Source organism: Dromiciops gliroides, chromosome 2 (assembly GCF_019393635.1).
Source record: "Dromiciops gliroides isolate mDroGli1 chromosome 2, mDroGli1.pri, whole genome shotgun sequence".
NCBI classification, from domain to species: domain Eukaryota; kingdom Metazoa; phylum Chordata; class Mammalia; order Microbiotheria; family Microbiotheriidae; genus Dromiciops; species Dromiciops gliroides.
This window is the reverse complement of record NC_057862.1, coordinates 613,502,494-613,515,380: the sequence shown is the minus strand read 5'-3', so window position 1 is coordinate 613,515,380 and position 12,887 is coordinate 613,502,494. Positions and strand designations below refer to the sequence as shown.

The following is a 12,887-nucleotide window of genomic DNA, read 5'->3' as shown; positions in this document are numbered from 1 at the left end:
TACCATGCAAGAACATTAGTCTTAATAAAAGTGGGGAATCAAGTGTTTCAGAAGGAAACAACTAAAACCTAAATATAACTAGTTATATTTCAAGGCTACCTGATTGAATCTATCAAATGACATGCAATACAACTTTAGCTGGATGACCTTCCTTATTGATTCTATTAATTTCTCAACTGGGTGTCATGTAGCAGAGAAAAAAAAAAGAAACATATTGAGAAGTTTTGGGTATGGAACGTGAAAGTGCCAATAGGAAAGAGAAAATACATTTGTAGTGATAACAGTTCAGAATCTCAATAATGCAACTACCCAGGAAAATAATCCCTACCAGTATATGTCCATGCTTTACCTACTAATAGACCAGTATGCCATAATCAGTAAGTTTAATTCCCTCATTTAATATATTCTAATAAAAAGGCAGATGGCATATTGTGGTGAACATATAGCTGGTCTGGGAACCAGAAAGAGATTGGTTCTACAACCAGGCCATGTAATCCAAAACAAGTTACTGCTCTATGGAATCTTCTAAGATGACAGATAGGTAACTTGAATGGAAATTCACAATGCAAACTCACAACTCCTCTGTAATTTACAGTTTTAGAGAGTTAACTGAGACAATGAGAGATTAAGTGACTTGTCTATGATAAACCAACTAGTGTATATCAGTAAGGAGGTCTTCTTAACTCTAAAACAGTCTCTATCTACTATGCTATTAACATCTTAGATATAAGAATAGATATTAGAACTCTTAGTCAAGGCATGGATATTATAAACCATTTCAGCACTTAGGTGATTAAATGATGGAGAAAGGACTACAGCAAATTGAGCTAGGTTCTCCCTCAATAAGTTGTAACATGTCCATGTATATAGATAAATGTATATCTATATACACACATATACACATAATTATATATTCATACATTAATGTATAGATATATGTGCTATATGCAATGAATACATGAATAGATTGATATATACATATAAACACACTGTAATGGTATGTTGGTCCTATATGTGTATGTATTTATGTATGGACACATGTGCAAATATACATATTTACAAACATCTATTATGTAAACAGGTTTGATGAGATTAAAAAAATTTTAACTATATATTTTGAAAAAATGTGTTTATTTCTATAGATGATATGTCTGGATTGAATGATCAATTGAAATAGGTAGATGATAGATAGACACACAGACAGATAGATAGATAGATAGATAGATAGATAGATAGATAGATAGATAGATAGATAGATAGATAGATAGATGATACATGTACTCATTTTCTAGTAGTCACCAGTTATCAAATACCCACTTGAGTTGTCAAGGTTATAATTTTATGGCAAAGCCTTCTGGTTTGCTACATTTTCCCTCTATTTGCCAATTATATTTGGCTTATCAGAGATGAGAAACATGGACCCACACAGAGCTCAATATAGAAAATTGTATTAAAGACTGGATAACCAAAATCTCCTTTGTTGATTTGATGGTGCAATTCTAATCAATGATTTTTTGCCAGTACAATTGAGCATTAGGGAGGGACTTAGGAGACAATAAGAACATGAGCCAAAAAAAAATCTGACTTTGTTTTTCCTATGTTTTGAATAAATGGAGGTTTACTTTTCAGTGATGTTTGGTACTTTTCATGATATCACCATATGAAGTCATAATTAAACACCTCTAGAAATTAAAAGCTCTATCATTATGTTCTATAAAATCCCCTAATTACCATGGACTAATAAAACTCAATTTTCATCCTTCCTTGACTTCCCCTGGTTTCAGTGCACAGACATTAGAACTCTTAGCCAAGTCATGGATATTATAAACCATTTCAGCACTTAGATGATTAAATGATGGAGAAAGAACTACAGCAAATTGAGCTGGGTTCTCCCCCAGTAAGTTGGAACACTGACAACACAATCTCATAGGCACAGAGGGGAAAGTGACTCCTCTAAATGACTGTTCACAGAATGGCATTGTTTTACCAAATTGCAGGATCACATCCTCCTGCTATTTGGACTTTGAGGTCAAAGAATACATGGGTACAGTTTCCTTGGGCAATGCCACAGTAATACATACAATAAGAAAGCTGATTCTTTACGTCTCTTCCTTTGTGCCTCGCTTTTCATATCAAGCCACCTACTGACAATTAGGCATCCCTTGGCTCCTCCACCCCCTGCCCCCAACTCTTTCATTATACAAACACAAACTGCAGAAGACAGTCTGTTTAACATCATAAAATAAAAGAGACTAAACTAGAAACAAGCTTTCTGACCATCCACCAAAATGATACATGAGAGAGAACTGAGTTAGTAATTTCATCACTATAATGCATTAACAATCTGATGCAAACATTTTTGTATTTTAATATACATACATATGTATATATATAATATACATATATATATATATACACACACACACACATATATGTTTTTTTGTTTGTTTGTTTTTGTTTTTGTTTTTTTGCGGGGCAATGGGGGTTAAGTGACGTGCCCAGGGTCACACAGCTAGTAAGTGTCAAGTGTCTGAGGCCGGATTTGAACTCAGGTACTCCTGAATCCAGGGCTGGTGCTTTATCCACTGCGCCACCTAGCTGCCCCCACATATATGTTTTTAAATAGCAAAGTACCTAATAAAAATGGAAGTGTTATCTTCAGTTAACCCTGGTGGTCATAAAAAATAAACAGAGATTTTTCCTTTTTTAGGCATTTATCTATTTACTCTTTGCCATCAATTAGATGACCATATTATAATGGTTTTAGATACTCTACTTCTTGTGGAATATTTGTTCAAAGCAGAATATAAATTATTCATTGCATCATGGATGTGATGATACATGTAGGCAGTATTGCCTGCTATCATTACCTGAAATATTTTAAAAATACTTTAAAAATGATCTGAAAGAGGGGCAGCTAGGTGGCACAGTGGATAGAGCACTGGCTCTGGATTCAGGAGTACCTGAGTTCAAATCCAGCCTCAGACACTTAACACTTACTAGCTGTGTGACCCTGGGCAAGTCACTTAACCCCAATTGCCTCACTAAAAAAAAAAATGATCTGAAAGGCTATTAAGCCAATATATGTATGTGCTCATCTGAGCAAGTAGTATTTAGTTCAAAATTGACATGCTCAAAGAAATCTTCTAAAATAAGAAATCTATTCATAAAACTTAATTTGAGAGATCATTAAAATACTAGTACTTACACAATTTCATCATTCTGGAATTCCAGCTCTCCACAGGTATCCTCAAAATCCTCTCCTCCACCACGAGCAGACCCTTCAATAGTTTTGTAGGGAACAATAACATTTCCTCGTGCTCCAGATGTTCTCAATACTTTGACCTCCATGATGCCAATACTCTCGCTCACGTGTGTCACAGGTTCCTCAAAGGTAAAGATACCTGCATGGTCATCATCAAAAATAGTAACAGTGGCAGTAGAGGGAGAGCCCAAGCAAGCAAGGGTTGCAATGTGATTGGCCTCCAGGATCCCATCTTCTGATGCCTCTGATGTCACTTTGACATTGCTGAGGTGCACAAGGAAGTTCTCATCTTCTTCAAAAATATCATCATCAATGATGCCTACTCGGATTTCCTTTTGAGTCTCCCCAGGTTTGAAGACCACAGTCCCTTCAGTAAATTCATAATCAGAGCCGGCATTGGCTGTGCCATCTTCTGTTCGGAAGTCAACAAAAACAGTATTGGTCAAATCGCCACCTCTACGGAGAATGGTGAGGGCCACTGTGCCACAGTTCTCAAGACACTGATAAGTGCCCTGTTCAAAGTAGATCTTACTGACTGGGTCATTTTCTGCTACTTCAGTATTGACTTCGTGCATGCTGACAGCTTTTCTGGCCTGGTCTGCAGCATGTCTCTTTAAAATATTGCCAGCTCCAGTCATTAGACGGGTAGCCTGGATACGATAGAAGGCGCGACTCTTCTGCTGTTGACTCAGGACTTGGTAGTTGGCTAATTCTATTAACTGCTCGATTTCCTTTTCTGGGTGTTTCTGTTTCAACTCCTTCAGGATCCTGGCCATTTCTCTCCTAGCCTCTTCATCATCTTGGTCTCTCTCATCAACTTCCAGAACGAGAGCACCATCCAAGAAGTTATCGACATGAGAGTTGACCACTTTCCCATCCATTTCAATTTCAGCTTTGGAAGAGGGCCTGTCTCCTTCATGTTCAATGATCATTCCCCTTTGCTTGCCAGCTCGATACCTCTTATAGACATATTTGTAAAACAAAAGCCTTCTGTCTGCAACCCAAGCAAACACAACACAGATGGGGAAGAAGAAGAAAGTAAGCAAACCTTCCCAGACTTCTACAACCCCTGGTGATATGACAGACAGGATCATATAGAGCCAGGTATAGGCGAAGATGCTCCACGCGGCAGTCACAAAGAACACTCGCAAGTGCTTAATCTTCCTTGTCTCTCCATCAGGAACCACATAGACACAGAGTGCTATGATAATGAACATATTGAATGCAGCACTTCCAACAATGGTGCTGGGACCAAGATCTCCTGCAGTAAAGTTATGGCCACAAACTTCAATCACAGAAAGTAGGATCTCAGGTGCTGAGGAGCCCAAAGCCATCAGTGTTAGGTTGGAAACTGTCTCATTCCAAATCCTCACTGTGGTCTTGGTGGTCTCTCCATTGGGTTTCTTTATGGTTATTTCTTTTTCTTGGGATGTGATGACTTCTATTGAGGACATGAATCGGTCAGCAATGATAGATACCCCCAGGAACATGTAGACCATGGCCACAAAATACACAGTAGCTCTAGCAATTTTATCTCCAAAGGAAGGATCTTGGGGCTCCCATATGGGCAAAATCACACCTTTCTTACAATAATAAGAGCCAGTACATTCATTTGTCTCATTTCCAGTTCCTTCACCTTCAGTCTCGGCACTTATTTTGTCCAGGTGGAAAAGCAAGAGAGCCACAGTGCTTAATAAATATCCCAGTGGCAGGGTCTGTGAATGACTTAATTTCATCATGGTTGCTGCTTGGTCAAATTTCCAGCTGTTCCAACCTATATACAGAAAATCAGGGAGGGGAAAAGGAGATCAGATAATTTCAGATAAGACAATGTTTTTTTTTCCATCACTGATTTATATACATCTAATAATCACAAACCCTCGAGTTACTCTTTGAGGAGTCATCAGTTATTAAACAGCCCTTTAATTTTTAAAGGATGGATTTCCATCCCAGGGTTTGCTGATTGCTCAAGAATTACAGTTGACTTATCAGAAATGAGAAACACAATAACAGTCTTGCCCCATCGGATGCACATTTATGCATGTTAATAGATAATAAGAAAACCTTTAAAGCATTAAATGATTTTCTCCAGTTGATAGAAGTGAATCTCCCTCCCCCCTCATTTTTGGGTTAGCATATCATTCAGCACCATCAGCCAAAACCCTCTTACTTGAATTGTCACTTTGAAACTTGTACATTTTAGGAAAAAAGGAATCTGTGGACACAAAACCTGATGAGAATCCGAAATTTGGATCCTACCTTGTGCTCTGTGTCATGGAAGAAAAAAACCATCATTGATATTCTAATTTTACTTGAAATTCAGTTAAACATGCCAGACTGTCTGTGATCAAAACTATGCCTAGCAAACAAACAAAACTATAGCTTCCTTTAAAAAAAGATTTAAGTGATGTGGTATTTCAAAAAATTAAATATAATTTTCAAAATACACTTTGAACAAGTATACATTTCCTCCTGATTTTTTTGGCAAATACTGGTATTATGCCATATTAGCAGCTGGTTATTTGGTCTCCCTTCATAGCTAACTCTACATATATCTACATAGTCTACTTTAAAATCTGTTTGTCCTCAATTGGTGAGAGGAAAGGAAGATCAGTAGGCACCAAGTCTAGTTGTAGTATAGCATGGGGGTCTGACAGACTGTGAAATTATCATTACCAACCATAAAATGTTATGTTTATATACTAGTGTCATATTTTTCATGGTCATTATGAAACACATGAGACAAAGAGAGAGAGAGACAGTGACAGAGAGAAATAGAGAGACAGAGACAGAGTTCAAGTGACACAAATCAGCAATAATTATTATATTCTAATCCATATGTGTGGCTTAGTGTCAGGAGGCACAAAATGAGGACATATTGAAAACAGGTATAGGCATCAAGTCACTTAAAGATAGAGAGGCTCAAGAATCAACTCAATTGACTCAGCAACCACAGTAATGTGGGTAAAGACCACTTTCCTATGTCATTCAAAAATCTATGCTGGAACCATAAACCACCCCATTGAACTTTTGCTTTGAGGACCCAAGTGAAGAAATGCCTAGGAGACAAGGCTCAAAAGGGCAAGTTTATTGGAGGGAGATTTCTTTGCAGCAAGGATAGCTCATACTCTGATGGACCCACGAACAGGTTATATAATCTAATGATAACCTACTGGCAGTCCTATTTCAGGTCAAACTCTGTTTGACCTTTTGTGGAGTGGGAAATAGAACTGGAAGAGTTTTCTACATACTTTGGCTAGGTCAAAACATAACCTTTCCTTCACTTGTCCCATCAACTCTCAGGCAAGATAAACTACCCCATATCTTAACCTGTTTCCCTCTAAGATCTTTGTGTGAAAACTTCCTCAGAGCTCAGGTATGTCCCCAGGCCTACACATTACAAACAAATTGATTCAGCAGCCTCATCTCAGCTGACAGAATGCCAGGATATTCTGGAACTCTCTTGTGGATATTCTTTACATTTTAAACTATCTATGATATGGGATCCATTGCTTTTCAGTACTTTTTTCTACATGTTCAAAAAAAGACCATAAAAATTCTGAAATCCAAACTAGGCTGGATAAGAGCCTCACCCCAAGCTAAAAATTAGAGGTTCCAAAACAGTTTAGATGCATTAAGGGACTCACTTGAAGGTCAAAGGCACTAAGCCAGCTATTAAATGTGATGGGAGGAAAAAGTCCAGATTGCTCTATGGCTATTATGAAGTAGTAAATCTCGTTAAAAAATTACTATGTGATACCTCAGTTTTGTAGTGTTGAAAGAGAAGATAATGTTATAGTGTACGCTGCAAGAACAGTATCTAATATATTTTCAGTTTTGTTAGGAAAATGGCCAAGATTAGAGACTCTCCACTCCTTTTAAGCTACTATCCTTAGGAATTCATCCATTCATCCATCAGTCCATCCATCCATTCATCCACTCAGAATGTATTAACTACCTACTTTGTCAGGCAGAATACTAGACTCTGAGAATACAGAAACAAAAAGGAAATAGTTGAGAACTACATAGCTTTTATATTTGTATCTTCAACAGTAACAGAGTTCCTGGTACATAGATGGAGGTTAATAATGTGAAATAGGCAAAATGAGGGGAACAGTATATGACAACATCATTGTCAAGATAAGCAACTACTCAACAATTAAGAATTCTAATCATTTCAATGACTGACCACAACTCTTGGGCATGAATGAAGAATATTTTTTGGCAGAGAGATGAGGGACATAAGAAGCAGAATGAGATATATATATATATATATATATACACATATATATATTTTAAATATCAAATGTGGGTATTTGTTTTGCTTGACTATGTTTATTAGTAAAATTGATTTTGTTTTTCTTTTTCTATTGTGGAATTAGAAAGTTGGAGGGAGAAAAAAATAAGTATTTGTGAATTTTAAAAGAAAAAAAAATTTTAAAAAGAAACTCATTTGGAATTAATAATTTAAAATGTTAAAACAAATAAATATTATTTTTAAAAGAAGGGGAAAAAAGGGATTTAAAAAAAAAAAAAGGAAAATCCCCAGGGGTGTTTATGGTCTTTTTGGAAAATTGTTGGGGACTGTCAGCCTTCTGAAACATCACTTTATATCCAGGTAGTGAAGACAGAGATGGAGAAAAGAAACCTCTGTCCCTTTCATCAACATAAACCTATTGAAGGTTACCAATCTGGAGAAGGAATTAGTCTATTTTCTAAAGTGGGCTAGTGAGTTACTAGAAACAATTAGTTCAAAGATAATTATTAGTAACTAAATGCTATCCCTATTTATGCCTCCATGGTCAATGTAATCTACAATATCCACATTATAAGCCTCCCTGACCGTCATCTGCCACCTCCTAAATGGGTGCCAGTACTTTCAAGCTGACCAGGTAAAGATAGGTCAGCCAAAATCCATCACCACTGTTAGAAAGAAACACTACTCAAAGAATTCTTTCACAGTTACATTTTGCCTCATAAACCTAGAAGATTTTAAAACTGAGGGTCGCTTTAAATATTGTCTAATGCAAATGCCACATTTCACAGATGAGTAAACTGAGGACCAGAGAAGGGATAAGACTTGCCCAAGATTTACACAGATGGTTAGTGGCAGATCTGAGATTGGTTGTCATGCTGTGTCACTACCAATCCAATGCATCCTTTACTACCTCCCCAAATCTGGGGACCTAGTTATCTTCTTTTCTTTTTGTGGCTACGTTTTTAAAGCAGTCTAGACGGATGTGGAGAGACCCACTAAGAGCATGAAATATCCAAATACTAACATAGCAGGTCGCCTGCATTTCCAGAGTAGGGGACGATACCTGCAGCGGGGCAAAGAGGAAAATATCCACTCCTCTTTGAGAACATGTCTATAAAACTTACATCAAATATCCACTCAAAGACAGCTCAAAGTTCATCATAATTGTATATGGGGGGGGGGGAAGAGATGGCATTGTCATTACTTCTAAAACCACTCGGCCTGAAAAATTGGCACTTCCATGGTCTCTATTCCAGGCAATTCCTATCAAGTATTGGGTTAAAGCTTGGCTTCAAAATCCTCCCAATTCTCCTCATAAACACTCATTTCTGTGAAAATTGAACAAGAAGGATTAAAACAGAATGGATCTGTATATTTTGGCCTTCTGCCTCTCTTTCTTTAAACCTAGTATCTGACTTTTATCAGTCCTGATTTGGTTTCTCTCCATCCTAAGCACACGCATCAGTGCTGATCTCCATGGCTGCTTAAAATGAATTCTTACCTGGGGTGATCAGCATCACTGTGACTCTAAATGACAATGCTTGGCAGCTAAGTGGTGCAGCAAACAAAGCATTGGGGCTGGAGTCAGGAGGACCTGAGTTCAAATATGACCCCAGACATATATTACCTATGTTAACGTGGACAAAAGACTTAACCCTGTATGTCTCAGTTTCCTCATCTATAAAATGAGCTAAATAAAGAAATGCCAAACCACTCCAGTATCTTTGCCAAGAAAACCCCAAATGCAGTCATGAAGAGTTAGACACAACTGAGACAACTCAGCAACAAATATAGTACATCCTTGGGCAAGGCCATTAAATACAGATTTTAAATCAAATCCAAATCAATTTAGAAAATGTTGATTAACCATCTTCCACAGGAATATAAGGCACTGTGCTGGGCACTGCAGATACAAACATGAAAAAAGCCTCTGCCATGTTCAAGGAGCTCATGAGAACTAAATAGTATTAGCAAAGGATAATGACAAGATATCAAGTTCTAAATGGGCATGGTTGTCTGTGGTAATGAAATAAGTGTCTCTATATCAGGGCTTCTTAACTGTTTTTATATTATAGATCCTTTGCCAAGCTGGTGGAACCTATAGAACCTCTGATCAGAATAAAGTTTTAAATGCATAAAATACAATATAGTTTTACAAAGGAAACCAAGAATATTGAGTTGCAGTTTTGGTGACTTATTTTGGTAATAAGGGGGAAAAGGTCATACCACCCTTCCCCCAGGTTAAGAATCTCCGTTCTATAAAAAGGAGAGAGAAACTACTGCAGGACTAGTCTTTGATGGACTGTAGCCAAGTGGATGGTGGGATGCTTCAGTAATCTAAATGCCTCGGGGATATGTTGCCAAGTATTGTACTTGCTCTTTGAGCAAACAGGCCTGCCTAACAACAGTCCATCTTTAAATCAGAGCATATGGCAAGATGGCTGAATCTAGTAAGGAAAGCACAGTAGCACAACATCTGCTTTACTACAAAGAATGACCTTATCTAACATGTGAGCAATAAATATGATTGGTCAGGTATGTCCTCAGCATGGTACTTGAGAAAGAGCACTAATGCTGGCTTCAGAGCACCTGGGTTCCAGGGCCACCTTTGATGCTTGGTACCTATGTGCTTGATGTATTATGACCCCTTCAAGCATTACAACAGCTCTGCTCCTGTGATTTTCAATTAGGATTGTCCTAGGGCGGTAGACAAATAATTCTTATGTACTTCCCTTCCAGAATTCTACTCCTAACATAAGGTATCTTTTGACCTTGTAACCAGAGTCATTCAAGAGAACTATTGATTATCAGTTATAGTTCAGATGATCTATATTTTAGAACAGTTAACTTGTGTTTCCCATAGGACCATTCCCCCTGCTTCTATGTAGCCCCAGCTGGTCTCAAGGCTGGAATAAGCAAATGATGGGAGTTTCTAAGATTAGCCAACACAAGACTCTATCTTTGTGCCCCACTGGTTTTAGCCTTTCCTAATGGCTTTTCTCAACCTGTCCATTCCATCTGATATCCAAAGTAATTTTCCTGTTCTCAACCTTATGGCCATTATAATGCCTATAGGAATGAAAGGGAGAATGCTTGTTTTTTTCAATCAGTAAACAGTCTAACCATGAGCCTTGCTATTCTTTGTCTAAATTTTTATCTAACATAGTGAGTTTTCACCAGGCTGCCCAATTAAATGGATGGTTCTTCAGAGATAGAATAAGAATGACTGTAAAAGGGAGTACAGGTTTTTTTCCTACTGAGTTGTTTTGGCAGGGTTCAAATGGATTTGAGCTTGGTGCAGGGTCAATATCACCAAGGAGGCAGCCAGGTGTCTCAGTGGATAGAGCTCTGGGTCTAGAGTCAGGAAGACCTGAGTTCAAATCTAACCCCAGACATTTATTAGCTGTGTGACCCTGGGTAAGTCACTTAATCTTTGCCTTCATTCAATAGAAAAGAAAATGGCAAATCACTCCAATATTTTTGCCAAGAAAACCACATTGTTATGCAACAGTACACAGGGTTACAACATGACCAAATAATTCAACAACAACAAAATAACATCAAATCAAATCATCAAGTGAAGAAAACAATGAACAGATTGTGAGGGAGAAGACTTTCAGATGGAGTTAAGGTCTCTCTGGGGTAAAACAAATGGAGTAAAGATAAATACAGGAAACCAGAGTTTTGTCCCTAACAAAAGCTTAAGAGTATAGGAGAACAGAGTGCACGTACTAAACAAAGTTCACAGTCATGGGTCCTAGGAGATAAGAATTCTACACACATAATCTGGAAAAGGGTTAAAACTAAAGTAGCACTTTATCAGCAAAAACCTCTAAAAGCTTTAAATTCCTAGATGTACTTGGGCATGTCTTCTTCCCCACTTGATTCCAGTTTAAGATGGTGTTCCAACATTACCAACACACTTGAATGCTTGAAGAATTCTGATTTGTTGTCTATTTTCAGTGGTGTCCAACTCTTTGTCATCCCATTTCAGTTTTTCCTGGCAAAGAACCTTGAGTGCTCTTCCATTTCCTTTTCCAGCTCATTTTTTTTTGGTGAGGCAATTGGGGTTAAGTAACTTGCCCAAGGTCACACAGCTAGTAAGTGTCAAGTGTCTGAGTCCAGATTTGAACTCACGTCCTGAATCCAAGGTCGGTGCTCTATCCATTGTGCCACCTAGCTGTACCATCCAGCTTATTTTAAAGATAAGAAAAGCAAACAGGGTTAAGTGACTTGCCATGGGCAATACAGCTAGGAAGTGTCTGTTGTTGTTGTTGTTGGTGGTGGTGGTCCTTTGTTCTAGAAGAAGACCATGACATTGGGGTGACATCACAACGTTCAGTGAATTGGATTTAAGTGAGGCAGGGCTGTTCAAGATCACCAATCTCATGCTCTCCTCCAGATCCATCTGAGTCCAGTGGCAAGATATGTATGTGTGTGTATACACACACATGCATACATACACACGCATACATACATACATACACATACATATTATATATGTATGTGTGTATGTGTATATATATATATATATATATATATATATATATATATATATATATATATATATATATATATATATATATATATATATGACTAGAGATGGTGCCGGATATTTAATGCAATAGGGGGGTGAAGTGACTTGCCCAAGGTCATACAGCTAGAAAGTGTCTGAGGCCAGATTTGAACTCAGAAAGATGTCTTCCTCACTCCAAGCCCAGTGCTCTGTGCACTATGGTGCCACCTAGCTGCTCCTGTACTACCTATTTCAGGACTGTCATATATTTTTTTACTTGTATATTAAGAAAATAGCCAAAGAGTCCAAAAGAGTGGATATTCATGATATACAAGCAATCCCTGCATTGTAGGGGCCTGTACAAAAGAAGTCAGCTCTTCTCTGTTTAGAATCCATTATTTTTCCACTTAATGAGAAGGGCAACTAATATTGATTTTATTAACAATTTATATAAGACTAGAAAAGTCTTATTCTCAATGGTAGGTCATAGAGAAGACTTGCTTGACCATATTTGCCAATAAAGGTCATCTTTTGAGAACATAAACCTATCCAACTGTGAATGAACAAAAAGTAAACTGAAAGCAAGACGACCTGCTAATCTTTTGCTCTTTTTGAAGTCAGTTGGACATTCTCCTCCTACCCTTCTCAGATCAGCTCTGCAGGGAATGCAGAGTAAAAGAAGGACTCACCCAGAACCATCCATAAGAAATCATACCACTGCAATGTTTCTTGATGACGTATGCCCTTCTCAAATGGAAAATAGCTCTATTGTTAGAGAAGTGTGATAACCTGGGTCCTACCAAGTCATTTTTCCTAACTACAAAATAATCCAATTATTTTTCAGTTAA

At 37.6% G+C, this 12,887-nt stretch overlaps 1 protein-coding gene across 7 annotated transcripts in view; it reads right to left on the bottom strand.

The window, feature by feature from the left end:
• SLC8A1 (solute carrier family 8 member A1) overlaps positions 1 to 12,887 on the bottom strand; it is a 519,883-nt gene that overhangs the window by 405,409 nt on the left and 101,587 nt on the right. For all 7 annotated transcript variants that reach the window (XM_043983113.1, XM_043983112.1, XM_043983115.1 and 4 more), the window contains one exon: positions 3,209 to 5,039. In XM_043983113.1, the coding sequence (XP_043839048.1) occupies positions 3,209 to 5,004 (1,796 nt within the window). In that variant the 5' untranslated portion in view covers positions 5,005 to 5,039. The remainder of the gene's footprint in view (positions 1 to 3,208; positions 5,040 to 12,887) is intronic.